The 13939-nt window shown below is 48.5% G+C and overlaps 3 protein-coding genes across 8 annotated transcripts; 2 read left to right on the forward strand and 1 right to left on the reverse strand.

The window, feature by feature from the left end:
* Positions 1–235: 235 nt before the first annotated feature.
* LOC27207601 (DNA topoisomerase 1) lies at positions 236–8698 on the forward strand. Of its 6 annotated transcripts, none has more exons than XM_016183282.3 (8): positions 238–593; positions 1984–2198; positions 2684–3650; positions 3710–3786; positions 4885–6014; positions 6089–6339; positions 6403–6554; positions 6629–8698. In XM_016183282.3, the coding sequence occupies exons 1-8, from the start codon at positions 567–569 to the stop codon at positions 6729–6731; spliced, it is 2922 nt and encodes a 973-aa protein (XP_016039381.1). In that variant the 5' UTR covers positions 238–566; the 3' UTR covers positions 6732–8698. The 6 variants fall into 6 exon arrangements, with proteins under 6 accessions (XP_016039379.1, XP_016039381.1, XP_016039383.1 ...); XM_016183281.3 differs by lacking the exon at positions 238–593 and adding an exon at positions 1617–1858; XM_016183280.3 differs by having other exon boundaries at positions 236–593; positions 6089–6554.
* A 290-nt stretch (positions 8699–8988) lies between these two features.
* LOC6726008 lies at positions 8989–11605 on the forward strand. The gene is made up of 6 exons (XM_002106954.4): positions 8989–9345; positions 9409–9625; positions 9683–10540; positions 10604–10721; positions 10783–10942; positions 11005–11605. The coding sequence occupies exons 1-6, from the start codon at positions 9117–9119 to the stop codon at positions 11370–11372; spliced, it is 1950 nt and encodes a 649-aa protein (XP_002106990.1). The 5' UTR covers positions 8989–9116; the 3' UTR covers positions 11373–11605.
* On the reverse strand, positions 11455–13905 carry LOC6726009. The gene is made up of 2 exons (XM_039297017.2): positions 12195–13905; positions 11455–12138 (listed from the first exon to the last, which is right to left on the reverse strand). Exons 1-2 carry the CDS (start codon positions 13591–13593, stop codon positions 11678–11680), a joined length of 1860 nt encoding a protein of 619 aa, XP_039152951.1. The 5' UTR covers positions 13594–13905; the 3' UTR covers positions 11455–11677.
* Positions 13906–13939: the final 34 nt, after the last annotated feature.

Raw genomic sequence — 13939 nt, forward strand, 5'->3', positions numbered from 1 at the left:
CGTTGAACGTTTGGCGCTGCATTTACCACAATTTAAGCGAATAGTGCGGAAATCAATTTGTATGATGTGAAATAAATTAAAAGTCTAATATATATTAGCGTATATTAGAAAGTTATTCTAGATTTCAAATTGTTTCTAGAGACTGTTGTTTCACTAGACTATCGAGATAGTGTGCGAATATATTGTCAGGCTGATATCGACAGGGGCACCGATGGTCACACTGTCCGAATCCGAACTATCGACCTATCGCACTCCGATAGCAGCAGTCGCTACTTGTCCGAACCAATCGCTGCCTATCGGGGAGACTGCGTGGCTGCTGCGTTCCGTAAAACGCGAAGAAGCCAAAAAGCAAGGGCAATCGCATCGACAAAAGCACCAAACGCTGGTCCTTTTCAAAAAACTTCAGTGCGCTTTTATTTCCCCGCCGCTGTCGCCGCTTAAAGGAGCGACAACATTATATTATTGAATATCCTAACGAAAACCATCAGCCGAACAGTGTAAACGCGTGAAAAGAAAAGAAAGGAACGAATAAAGTAGAAGTAAAACCGCTAAGCGAGTTCCGCAAAATGAGTGGGGATGTGGCTGCCGAAAATGTAAGTGCCCTAAACGAAAAATCCATTCCTTTTTTTATGTAATGTGCAAACGTGTTGAATGGGGGGACTTTGCCTGCCGCCTGCAGCCTGCTTGTCAGTCCCAAAAATCAAGTTAAATTCTGAACGGCATAATTGTAGGGTGCGCAGGATAGTTGCAAGTGTACCGCTCGCTGCTGGCAGCGCTGTCGGCGTCGCTGCCAGCAGAGTGCGTAAAATGCAACGAGCAGAGAAAAAAAAAAAAGTAAGAAGAGGTCTTTTGGTAATTGACGAAAATGGCGACAATGCAAGTGGGAAAAGGCGAAGGAGGGTGCGAAGCAGAGTGGGGAAGAGCCGAGGCAGACGAAATGTATTTGGCACAGTGTGGCCGCAACTGACTGGTATTTTTTCGAAACTGGTATTTTCACCAGCCACTCGAACATTGGTTTTCCACAGTTTTATCCCTCAAAAACGCCCTTTAACTAACTAAACTCTTTTCCCTGCATTTTCACTGCAACTTCTTGCCTTATTTACGTTCGCACAGCGTCTCAATTTCACTGTTTTTCGTGGATTACTACCAAATTTGGTCACACTGCCCTCTTCCACACACATAATATCACATGTGTTTGCTACTGCTGTTGTTGTTGTTGTTGTATTTGTTGTTGGTTGTGGACCGCTGCGTTCATGTACATATGTAATTGCAAGTGTCCCATTTTGCAATTACACTTCTACACACACATAAATGTGTACGGAGGTGTTCTGTCGTCTGATAAGACAGATGTGCCACCCCAAAACAGCCAAAAACAAAAAAAAACAGTAACTAGAAAATGCTCGCGATGAATAATGTGCAACCACAATAACAACAATAACCCCGTGGGGATGTGTTTGTGTGTGTAGCTGTTTTAAAAAAAATATAAAAAAAAAGCTGCAAAAAGTGTAAAAAAAAAAAAGAGAAACGATTTTCTGTATTCTAAACGACTCTTGTGCGTGTGTTGGTGTCATTGTTTGGCAAGGTGTTTTTTTTTAAATATATATTAACCTATTCCAAGTGATTCGGAAACAATTTTCAATTTCCTGTCGCCATCGTTCGGCGGCTCTTCTTCTTCGATTAACCCATTGCTGGTAGTTTAAAGTGAATTTTCCTACGCGGCATTTGTTAGGGTTGATTTTCACCACGTGGTGAGCGGATAGACACGAGATAATAGCCAATCATCGCCAGAAATCGAGAGGAAATCGAGTAGATCCACAGGAGAATGGCGACCAGTTGGGCCAACATGACGGATGCACAGGTTTCTGGCCCGGATTCACTCTCACTTTTCAGCTGGTCCATCTGCATACATACATACGTACTAACTAACTTATACCATCTCCCTTTCTTCTTTCTTCCATCTCGCCATCTCTCTCGCGCCCGCAGAGCATCCACATACAAAATGGTGGCAGCTGCGAGGTGGTTCAATCCAACGGGGTGACCACCAATGGACACGGACACCACCATCACCACCACAGCAGCAGTAGCAGCAGCAGCAGCAAGCATAAATCCTCCAGCAAGGACAAGCATCGTGATAGGGACAGGGAGCACAAGAGCTCCAATTCCTCCAGCTCGTCGAAGGAGCACAAGAGCAGCAGTCGGTACGTATGTAGGAGCAGTTCGATTTGACTCGACTCTATGCGATTCGATTCGATTCGGGCCACTCGTGTCGAACCATCTGGAACAGTCCAAATAGGTCAAAGTCAGGAAAGGACAATGTAATCACCTGGGATTCATAATAGTGCTTATATTAAGAGACAGTTGTTCCCCATGTGCTCATGGTTATAGTTTTTATAATCATACAGTGACAAACTAATGAAATGGAGTAGCTATCACTTTAAATGTATTCTGTCTAAAATGGCCTAAGTTTCCAAGTTGAGTTCCTAAGTAATTCAAATTCTCTCCCATGAAAACGACTTTAGATAGAAGCTGGAACAAAAGCTACATATTTATATGGAATGAGAAACTGCAATTAGAGCAGATAATTCAATATTATATATAGAGTAATGCTTTCTTCAGAGCTATAGATTAGGCTAAACCATTTCACAAGGAATCCAACTAATAACCCTAACCATTTACATTGTAGCGACAAGGATCGACACAAGAGCAGCAGCTCGTCGTCAAAGCATCGGGACAAGGACAAGGAGCGCGATGGCAACAGCAATTCGCATCGCAGCGGCTCATCGTCCGGCCACAAGGATAGGGATGGGAGCAGCAGCAGCAGCAGCAAGCACAAGTCGTCGTCGGGCCACCACAAGAGGTCCTCGAAGGATAAGGAGCGACGGGATAAGGACAAGGATCGCAGCAGCAGTTCATCCAGCCGGCACAAGTCCACGTCCAGCTCCCGTGACAAAGAGCGCAGCAGCAGCAGTCACAAGAGCTCCTCTTCATCCTCATCGAAGAGCAAACATTCCAGTTCGCGGCACAGCAGCTCATCTTCCTCGAAAGACCAGGCATCGTACGATGGCGTGTTCGTTAAGCCGGAGCCCGTTTCCCAACAGCTTATGCACTCGGGCCCGGTGGATGCTTACCAGATGCAACAGCTCGGTAGCTACGAAGCCGCAGCCGCCAACACCAATTTCAATGGCAATGGAAACGTTGCCTGTGCCAACTATAAGAACGGCTACGAGGAATCGATCGTAGACATCAAGAAGGAGGAGGAGAGCTTTAACAATCTGTCGCAAGCCAGCTCCTGTGACTACTCCATGTCCCAGTTTCGTGCCGATGAGCCGCCGTTCGTGGTGAAGCACGAGCAGAGCTACGCCGAAGAGGACAGCACCATGAACTACAATGATCAGGACGACGAGGCCGACGAGATGAACGACGACGAGGAGGATGTGCCGCTGGCCATGCGCAAGCGCAAACAGGAGCCAACCGATCGTCCTGATGGCGGCATGGATGACGACGACGACGACATTCCGCTGCTGGCGCGCAAGAAGATCAAGAAGGAAAAGATCAAGAAGGAGTCCAAGGAAAAGTCGAAGAAGCGGGTCAAGGAAGAGCCCAGTGAGGATTACGGCAGTGTCAAGCCTAAAAAGAAAAAGATGAAAAAGGTACGCCCTTTATCATTTCCAACCCATTAACAATCAATCAATGTATCACTCTGTTCCAGGAACCCGAGCCTATAGTATCCCCCGCCAAACGGCAGAAGACGAAGGTGAAGGAGGAGGAGGAGGAGGTGTGGCGCTGGTGAGTTGTCCGATTTATCAAGATTATCATAGAAAATGGTCTAGAAGAATGAGGAAGAGATGGGTGCAGAGCCATCCATTCAAATGGATACCCCTCACAAAGGTTCAGATGCCAGGGCTATGACCACTTTCGGTGCAAATCCCGAGCAACTTGGCCCACTCACTGCGAAAAGGTTATTCGCGGTGAAAGGCCTTTGGAACAGGTGGCGCTGGCTCATCCGCAGCCAAGTACTTGATTATATCGAGGCGAAGCCACGCTCGATCAGTGCGCATTGCTCAGATTCGCCCGAGCTCAAGGCGACCGCTTGTGACGTGTGGCGGCGGCACAACACATGCCATGTGTTTTTGGCTGCGAGAAGTTTTGGATGTCACTGACCTACATTTTCGAAAGTCACACACTCAGCGGACCGCCGACGCACAGTGGCTGCCGCAAGTTGTGGTCCGCCTCTGGCTCGCCGCACAGTGGCGTTCGTGTGGGCGGCAACTGTTGGCGCTCACTGTGCGGCTAGCGACATTCGCCACGAAACGCATGCGCTGCTCCAGCCCCTGCACTCCCCCCGCACCATGCACAGTTGCGTTGAAAAACAGCTGAGCAGGCCGAAAAATGCTCATTTGAGGTTAGGTTCGAACGCGGCTGCTCGTTTGCTGCTTTGCGTAATGCTATAGATAAATTGGAAATATACCAAACCAAATGTGGCGCTCTTGGGCGGCATTGCGTCTATTCGAAAAGCAAAGTGTCTGCCTGGTGCTCGGACAGCGGATGGTGGCCATAGCCACCGTTGCGGGCAAAAGGAGAAGAGTGCGACGGAAGAGCGTCCAGGAAGAGCAAGTTCGATGGTGCGACTTGATTAGGGTGCTTCTATTCTTAAAAAAAGAGGGTGGACCCAATAGTCAGATCTTGATTACTGCTAGCAATGGCTAGCCTATAATCTCTATAAAAACTAGCATAGTAGTAGCACCCATTTATATTAGAAAGTTAATTGATAATATTTCATCGACGATCGGGGGTGCTTAACATTTTGAACTCAACTATAGCAGGTTCAGTCTTCTTATCCCCGCCTGTATGTGAAGCACTAACCCGAATCATCCTACATTCCAGGTGGGAGGAGGAGAAGCGCGCTGATGGCGTTAAGTGGTCAACGCTGGAGCACAAGGGACCCGTGTTCGCACCGCAATACGAACGGGTGCCACGGAATGTACGGTTCTACTACGATGGCAAGCCGTTGGAGCTCTCTGAGGAAACGGAGGAGGCGGCCACGTTCTATGCCAAGATGCTGAACCACGACTACTGCACCAAGGAAGTGTTCAATAACAACTTCTTCAAGGACTTCCGCAAGTCCATGACGCCCAGGGAGAGGGAGATTATCAAAGATTTCCGAAAGTGCGGCTTCCAGGAGATGTTCAACTACTTCCAGGCGGAGTCCGAAAAGCGCAAGGCAGCCAGCAAGGAGGAGAAGCTGATCAAGAAGAACGAAAACGAGGCGCTGATGAAGGAATTCGGATTCTGCATGATTGATGGGCACAAGGAGAAGATCGGTAACTTCCGCCTGGAGCCGCCGGGCCTGTTCCGCGGCCGTGGCGAGCATCCCAAAATGGGCATGATCAAGCGTCGCATCCATGCCAGCGATGTGTCCATTAATTGTGGCAAAGAATCGAAGGTGCCTTCACCGCCGCCCGGATCTCGGTGGAAGGAGGTGCGCCACGACAACACGGTCACCTGGCTGGCCTCCTGGATCGAGAACGTGCAGGGCCAGGTCAAGTACATCATGTTGAATCCCTCCTCGAAACTCAAGGGCGAGAAGGATCACATTAAGTACGAGACGGCGCGACGCCTGGACAAGGTAATCGATAAGATACGTGCCACCTATCGCGACGAGTGGAAGTCCAAGGAGATGAGGGTTCGCCAGCGAGCGGTGGCCCTTTACTTCATCGACAAACTGGCGCTGAGAGCAGGCAACGAAAAGGACGAGGATCAGGCCGATACCGTCGGCTGTTGCTCGCTCCGCGTGGAGCATGTCCAGCTCCACAAGGAACTGAACGGAAAGGAGAACGTGGTGGTCTTCGATTTCCCCGGTAAGGACTCCATTCGGTATTACAACGAGGTCGAGGTGGAGAAGCGCGTCTTCAAGAACCTCGAACTGTTCATGGAGCACAAGAAGGAGGGCGACGACCTCTTCGATCGTCTCAACACGCAGGTGCTTAATGAGCATCTCAAGGAGCTGATGGAAGGTGCGTGCTTACAAATTATCTATCATCATCTTTCCCCACACTTACTCCTGGCTTTTTATTGGCCAACGCAATAGGTCTCACGGCCAAGGTATTCCGTACGTATAACGCATCGAAAACACTGCAAAGCCAGCTGGATCTACTGACCGATCCGAGCGCCACGGTGCCGGAAAAGCTGTTGGCCTACAATCGCGCCAACCGTGCCGTGGCCATCCTCTGTAACCATCAGCGTTCCGTGCCCAAGAGCCACGAGAAGTCAATGGAGAATCTGAAGGAGAAGATCAAGGCCAAGCGGGAAGCCATCGAAAAATGCGAGTCCGAGTATAATGTGAGTATATGCGAGACGATGCTTCCGCACGCAGTATGTTTAATTGCCATAACCCCAATGCAGTCGAGAGACGAGAAGAAGGGCAAACAGCTGGACCGCCTAAGGGATCAGCTGAAGAAACTAGAACTACAAGAGACTGATAGAGACGAGAATAAGACCATTGCCCTGGGCACATCTAAGCTAAACTATCTTGATCCACGCATATCGGTGGCTTGGTAAGTCGTCTCCCCCTTCAAAAGCAGCACATTCCACTCAACGATATGCATGGTGCTCCGTCATCCATTTGCAGGTGTAAAAAGAATGACGTGCCGATCGAGAAGATATTCAACAAAACGCAAAGAACCAAATTTCTGTGGGCCGTGCACATGGCCGATGAGAATTATCGTTTCTAAATGGGTTCTCCTCACAGCCACGCCTAGACACAAACACACACGTACGTCGCCTCCTCCACCATCCTCCACCACCCCATCAAACACACACAAGATCGAAGAAGATGTAACGACAAATCACACCCACCACAAGGCCGGCTAGTAGATAGATTCCAGGCTAGTCCCGCCATTGTTTGGCCCACAGTTTATGCAATAGGTAGTGCATATGTCCAGCTTTCGGCCAACGCAGTGGAGGGATTGTTAGCCAAAATGAGCGAGACGGAATGCTGCACTGCATCGTGGTCGTGGAACCGCTTGTACGCGTCTGTTTTGTCTGCTTTGAATCGTTTAATGGGATCAAGTGCACGCCATGCCGAAGTCTAACTTGCGTTATGTGCACACCCAAAACCCAACACCACTCCTATATCGTTATGCAATATGTCAGTTTTATACATCAAAGGCAAGAGAAGATGTGAAACCTGTGCAAGACGTCGCCGCCACCTAAAAACAAATGAGGAGCATAATTTTCTATGCTTTTACAAAGCAATTTTTTTTGTCAAGATGCCCTTTCTTATAATTTTACATATAAAACATATATACATAAATATATTTATATCTATGTGTATATTAATATTTGTATATATTTTTTATTTTTAATATACATACATACATTTACATATATATATATATATAGATATATATACATCATATATATATATCTATATATGTATCTAATAGCAAAAGCAAACGTAAAATTACACAATTTAAAACGCAACTTTTTTATGTTTACCTATAGTTGATTTTGTTTAGCGAAAAATGTCTTTCACTATTAATTAATATTAATACTACGATTACTGCGTATTTGTATAAGTGAAAACTGAACAGAGAAACACCTTGTAGCCCAACTTTTAGCATAGCATAATTTATTCAATTCAAACTCTGAAGCAGCGCAATTTGCCGACCGCCCGATCCCCCGAAAATGAAGAGCCAAGCCCCATTGGATATATGGATGTCGATGTGGTTTCGTTTTGATTCGTACCCCATGATCATTTTCGTTAACAATTCGAAATATACAAAGGCTAAATTGATTTGCAGACCAGCACCTTAACTTTTCAATAACTTAAGCCCGCAATATGCAGACAGGTTTCAAAACCAATTGCAGATACAAATCAAACCGAGCAATTCAATTCGATTCGATGAACCAAAACTGAACCACAGCCAAGCAAACAGTCGCAGCGAGAGAAACCACTTTAATCTAAAAGAAGGGAACTTTATACATATAGGATCTATAAGTATGTGCAATTAAGTGAGCTAAAACTATACCTTAAACCTGAGGAGGAGGAGCCTTGTAAAAATCGAGCCTTCGCTTGGATCCTTCAGTCGAGTCAGTCGATGGCCGTGGGATTCAGGTGGGAGCATCTAGGAGGAGAGTTAGGAACATCCGCACACCCATATGCCCCGATCCCAACAGCTACGATTATGGCCGTACTTTTAACTAAGCAAATCGATGGAAATTTATATCTCGCGTCACGCCCCCCTCCCCTTACCCCTCCCCCCTTAGCATAAATGGCAAACGCGCATTGCAAATGAAGAGCGAACGATCTTTATATATACATATAAATAGCAACCCAAACACACATATGATAATTAGTGATTAATGTGAACGCAAACATCTTTGTACGTATGTCGTCGATTCGCATACGGAAGCGGGACAATGCTTTCAAAAGGCAACAAAAAGTTAAATAAACTAATTACGAACACTTCTTCGCCCGCCCAGCCACGCCCCCCGCCCCGCCACAACACTCACATATAAACTTGGCATATTATAATATTGATATAAGCAAACAAAAAACAACAAAAAGCGAAATGATAAGAAGCCCACTATTTTAAATCGAAAGAAAATTTAATGAAAAACAAAATAGCATAAGGTAATGTAATTGTAATGGAATGATGCAAATATACATAAAATATATATTTAATTTTAAAATTTATGTGCCAGTGTTTCTATTTTCTCGTTCTGTTGGGTAATTATTCGCATTCAAAAGAAGGATTTTTAAATAACTTTTTGTTTTTGAAATTGGGAAAATACTATATGTGAAGCCAAGTTATGCAGCTTACATTTCCCGTTGTTCATAGTTATTTACCACATTTCATAGTCAAATATTCTTAGAACGAACGGATGATTTATAAATAATTAATTAATGATAATAAGCATTTTGAATCAAATTTAAATCACTAACGGTTCGGCGTAGTGATATCGATAACACGCGCGGCGTTGCCACCTGACGCCACACGATTTGACTTTTGCGCTAACGGAAGAGGAAGAGATCGCGAGAAACGACGCGTTTAAAAGAGACTGAGATAAATTCGAAAATCAAGGGAAATTTATAACAATAAACGCCTGCCAAAATGCTGAGATCGTCGGTGCCCGTGCAGCTGACAAAACTGCGAAACAGCGCCGAGGCCGTGGCGTCCATTGCCCGCGAAAAGGGATCCCAAGGTGGCCAAGGACAAAAGCAACAGGTGGACAAAGAGCTATCCACCATCATGGATGACCTGCAGCGGGATTACGGGGATTACAAGTACACGGTATACCGGTGCGCCAGTAAATTTGTGGCGCTGCAAAAGATATTTCACAGTGAGTCAGTCGCCTAGGTGGTCCATTCGGAGGAGTCCCCAAGGATTAACCTTCAAATTGCAGCCGGAAAAATCCCCTACAAGCTGGTTTTGGCCATTTTGGATCGCCATAACTTGAGTGGTGGCCTGGAGCTGATGGTTCCTCCATTCCAGTTGACCTCCCTGCTCCACGATGTATACTTTGCCTGCGAGAAACTGGGCCATTTCAACCAGGATGCGAACTATAAACTGGACAGGGCAACCGGGCTGCTGGCCAACTTCTTCTGGAATGTCTACGATCCGTGGGTTGAGTTTCTGCCATCTTAAGAATACGTCTGATATTTGATTGGTTTCGCTAGGCAACGCAGACACTCCATATCCCTGCTAGAGATCAGGATCACCTTCATACTGCTGTGCAAGCTATATAGCAGCGATCACCTGGTGGGCGACATCTTTGGCCTGCTGGCCGATCCCAAGTCGCAGATCATCTCCAGATATGCATTCGAACAGCTCCTGGCCACGCTGAGCAAGTTACTCAGCTATTTAGGCGAGGCCAAGGCCTATGGCGTCCACAATCTTCCGCTGGCCATGGAGCAGTGCTTTGCTCGCTGTCCGCATGGCGTTGGCGGACTGACCGAGCCGCAGTTCCACAAACTCTGGACGGGAGCGGGCGTCCAGACGAGATTCCTGATCTATGGCAATCTGCTGGCACTGGTGAAACGCATCGAGGACACCGAGCATTTGATTCACAGCAACTCTTGTGCCGGCTGCCGCAAGGAGCACATTGTGGGCATACGTTTCCGGTGTCAGGTGTGTAGGGATATATCGTTGTGCCTGCCCTGCTTTGCGGTGGGCTTCGCTGGTGGTCGCCACGAGCCGGGTCATCGGATGTGCGAGGTGTTCGTGGAGGATCAGCCGCCATTGCGTTGGACCCGCCATCTGGCCAGGCTGTGCGGCTGGCTGGTGATGCCGCGCAAGACACAGGAGGAGGAGCGTCGCGGCTTCTGCAATGCGCAGGAGAGTGGGCCCGCCTTGGGTCAATCCGCTGCCACGCCCATTCCCGCGGAGACGCGCAGTGTGCGCAGTCAGTGCCAGGAGAAGGACCGCACAGTAGTCCTGCAGCAACAGCAGCAGGAGCTCTGCTCCCTGACAGGGCTAGCCAGCGAGGCGTCCAGCCGGCTGCAGTCCATCATCGATCGATTGCTTTTGCAAAATGCGTGCGTATTTTCCCGTTTTCGCCACACTTTTTAGCCAAGCCTTAAGGTTCATTTGGTTTTTAGGAAGCTGGAAACCCAGCTGCAAACAGTGGCCACCGCATCTAGTTCGGAAATATCGCAGTTTCTGAGCGCCCATCAGTGCTTCCTGCTGCAGATCATCGAGGATATGCGACAGCTATCAGTGAGGTTTCCACACATTCGGTCCATAAAGCTGATCTAACTCCATTTATATACACTTCCAGCATGCCTCTGCGGTAACTTCGCCCCCATCTGCGCCAGCTCCTCAAGTGGCACCTTCAGCTGCGCCCCTAGTCAGCTCCACTTTCCTTAGCTCCAGCACGCCTCAGCGGCAGATGCTATTCGACATGTATGCGCCCGTGGGTGCCAATCTCACGCATTCCAGTAAGAAGAGAACCTACAGCAGATCCACAAGAAAGCTCCTCTAAGTTATTTGTTTCTTGTAGTAAATGGCGCCGACTTGAATCGCAGCTATTTGGAGGCAAACAAATCGGATTACTCGCTCAACGACATAAGCTTGTGGTTCGACCAGCGTCGCTCGAGTGTCCAGCCAGGACAAGGACCTGGATCCCTGCCGGCTCCTCTGCCGCTGCCCATGCCGCTGGGTGCTCTGCTGGAACAGCAACCGGCCAACGGCGGCGATGGCCGCGACACCGAGATGGTGAACTTCAAGCTGCTGCTGCACAAGGTCAAGGAGATCGTCGAGGACTCGTACAGCGACAATGCCGAATTGTCGGCGGCCACGCAAAATCTGGAGAACGTTCTCGATAGCATCATCAAGAGCGAGGAGCAGCAGCGGCGCATCAGCACGTGAGGATGCGGATGCCACAATGCCCAACTCCTATCGATTCCAGCCAGACCAAGTCCACTTAGCTTTAAGTTGTAAAGTTTAAAAGTAATCGTGACACAATGACACAACGAGTCATGCATTTATTATAACCTTTTCCTATTCACATGTGCTTTAACATTCGCGTAAATGCTTTAATTTGTTTGTTTACAACTCTGACAAGAATGCAATACAACAAAATGTTTTTATAAAAAAATAAACAATGCATAAAACACATTGTTAACAAAGCAGATACATAGATTTTCCAATGCGAAGAGAAGAACAAAACGCATTTACGCCCTATTGTCATCATCATCATCGGTGAATAGCATAGAAGCCAACACATCGCTGGCCATTTGTGCCTTGTTGAGCTGCGTCAGCTGCTCCCGGCGCTGCTCCACACTGGCCGCCGGCTCACTCAATACCTTCCAGGCGTCCATCTCCTCGAACAGACTGTTTAGCAACTCCATCTCCATGTCGGCAGGCGACATGTTGTGCTCAGCGACCTCGAGCACATTGAGGTTGCAGTGCAGCTGGAGGAGATCGCGCGTCAGGCGATGCAGTAGCAGACGCAACCGATCGTCCGTTTTGGCGTAAACATGCCAATGCTTTCCGGGATCGTCGCGAAGCAGCAGGGTGTCACACCACTGTGACAGCGGCTGGCGATTGTAGAAAATACGCTGGACAGGATCGGCGGCGATTTTGGAAGACTGAAAGTGAGAGCCAGGATCACTGTCGTCCAGCAAGTCGGAAGCTGTAAGGGATTATGAGTTAAAAGGGACCACAGGAGCTCTTGACAAAACTACTCACTCGGCTCCTTGTCTGCCTCCTGGGCTTGGATCAACTGAAACTGCAGCTTGGAGACGAGAAGCTGCTCGAATGTCTTGCAATCCTGGGCCGACTGGAATTCCAATTTCAGGGAGCAACGCGCCGTGTGCGTCATAATAACAGCCAAAAAGTCTTGGTGCAGCGTGGCGGGCGAAAATGTGGGTGCCAAGGATTCTGTTTTATCGAGCAGTTTCTTCACATCGAAGGTAATGAGATGGATTTGCCTAGGGGATGCATCCTCGCCAATCTCGTACGTTGCCATCAATACGAGTTTCTCCGCCTCGAGGAGATCGACCAGACGCAGGCGCACCACCATCGCGGCAGATCGTTCCGGCGGTAGTATTCTTTCCTTCTCCACCGGTCGCCATTTGAGACGCCTGCTATGCTGGTCCTGGCAGGCCCAAAACTGCGCCAGCTGTTCGTAGTCCTCGGGTGGTTGGCCATCTGCCTGCAGAGGCAGCTCGTACAGGCGATGCTCCACGCTGAAGTCGGTGTGTGGTTCGATTACAACAATCGGATACAGCTCCTTGACTATGGTGAGGCGATTGGTGCCAGTGTTGTTGACCAGCAGAGTGCCACAAACGAAATAATCGCCGCAGATCCGTGTCCATACATCGCCGAGTCGTCGGAGCGGCTGCTTCTCCTCAAGGAGCAGCGAACGCTGGCCCGGCGTGCCGAAGTACAGAAGGTCCTGGACGATGGCGAATTCCTTCTGGTTTTGTATTCGCTGGCTGTTGAGCTCGGCTTCGGCACGGTGCACCTCCTGCAGCAGGCTCTCGAAATCCTGCGCGGGCAAGCCGGCATTTTTGGACGTGCTGGGCTCCTGACTTAAGAAATCCTCCTGGAAATCGCAACGCTGGCGCTTGCCACTACCGAACTCCAGCTCCACGACGGCCTGGAAGGGAATGGGACCTTCGACCATCTGGTAGTCGACCACATCCTTGTGATCCGCCACCAGCTCGAAGTTGGCACCGTGATCCTTGGGCCTCTTTAGGACGACGAGGTGCCTCCAGCACTGAATTAGCAGGTAGATGCCCTCCCGTTGCCACACAAACTTGCCGAATTTGAGGGGCAAATCCTCCGGCGGATCCAGCATGCTCCAGTCCACCTTCTCGTCAGTGGGTTCCTGCTTGGACAGAAAGGGACAAACCGGTCCGTCATAGGCCTCCAGTTGGCTGGCTATTTGCTTAAGTTTCGTGTCCTTCAAATCAATGTAGTGCACCAGATCCTTGCGCCGGAATTCGTAGAACTTTAGGTTCCTCACTAGAACCAATGTGGTGGGGTCATCCCGCGGTCGGCCCACGTGAAGATTGGCGCAGAAGGCCAACCGGGCCGGCTGGAGCAGCATCTCCGGCACATTCTCCTGGACAAACGGCAGCATGGATGCGGAAGCCACAAGATGGATATGGCGCCCTTGAATCGAAAGCCCTTCGAATCGATAGCTTCTGAATTCAAGCAGTAGTTATCGATGCGGTGAGCGACACTAGCCTCTTTTGAAATATAAATATTAATATTAATAAAGTTTCAAATGCTGCTTTTATCGAGAGGTAAATCGTTAATACCGCATAAACGCAATCAGTGCTACATAACCAATCTATGCACTTCACTTTCTATCATAATAAGCGCGTTTCATTTCCCATAATAAGCGCGTATCGATAAGCTGATAACGTTGGCCGTCGACTAGCACCGATTATTCAACAAGTTGTGTCAATCGGTCGAACAGCTGA

The sequence above is a fragment of the Drosophila simulans genome, chromosome X, assembly GCF_016746395.2.
Source record: "Drosophila simulans strain w501 chromosome X, Prin_Dsim_3.1, whole genome shotgun sequence".
Lineage (NCBI taxonomy): Eukaryota > Metazoa > Arthropoda > Insecta > Diptera > Drosophilidae > Drosophila > Drosophila simulans.

What these genes read in the sequence shown, in the direction of transcription:
- LOC27207601 (XM_016183284.3), top strand. Translation starts at nt 1,823, where the DNA reads ATGGCGACCAGTTGGGCCAACATGACGGATGCACAG. An exon ending in GAGCACAAGAGCAGCAGTCG is followed by an intron (nt 2,199 to 2,683) that starts GTACGTATGTAG and finishes TTTACATTGTAG; the next exon opens with CGACAAGGATCGACACAAGA. An exon ending in GAGGAGGAGGTGTGGCGCTG is followed by an intron (nt 3,787 to 4,884) that starts GTGAGTTGTCCG and finishes CCTACATTCCAG; the next exon opens with GTGGGAGGAGGAGAAGCGCG.
- LOC6726008 (XM_002106954.4), top strand. Translation starts at nt 9,117, where the DNA reads ATGCTGAGATCGTCGGTGCCCGTGCAGCTGACAAAACTGCGAAACAGC. An exon ending in GCTGCAAAAGATATTTCACA is followed by an intron (nt 9,346 to 9,408) that starts GTGAGTCAGTCG and finishes TTCAAATTGCAG; the next exon opens with CCGGAAAAATCCCCTACAAG. An exon ending in TGCCAATCTCACGCATTCCA is followed by an intron (nt 10,943 to 11,004) that starts GTAAGAAGAGAA and finishes TGTTTCTTGTAG; the next exon opens with TAAATGGCGCCGACTTGAAT.
- LOC6726009 (XM_039297017.2), bottom strand. Translation starts at nt 13,593, where the DNA reads ATGCTGCCGTTTGTCCAGGAGAATGTGCCGGAGATGCTGCTCCAGCCG. An exon ending in GGAGGCAGACAAGGAGCCGA is followed by an intron (nt 12,139 to 12,194) that starts GTGAGTAGTTTT and finishes AATCCCTTACAG; the next exon opens with CTTCCGACTTGCTGGACGAC.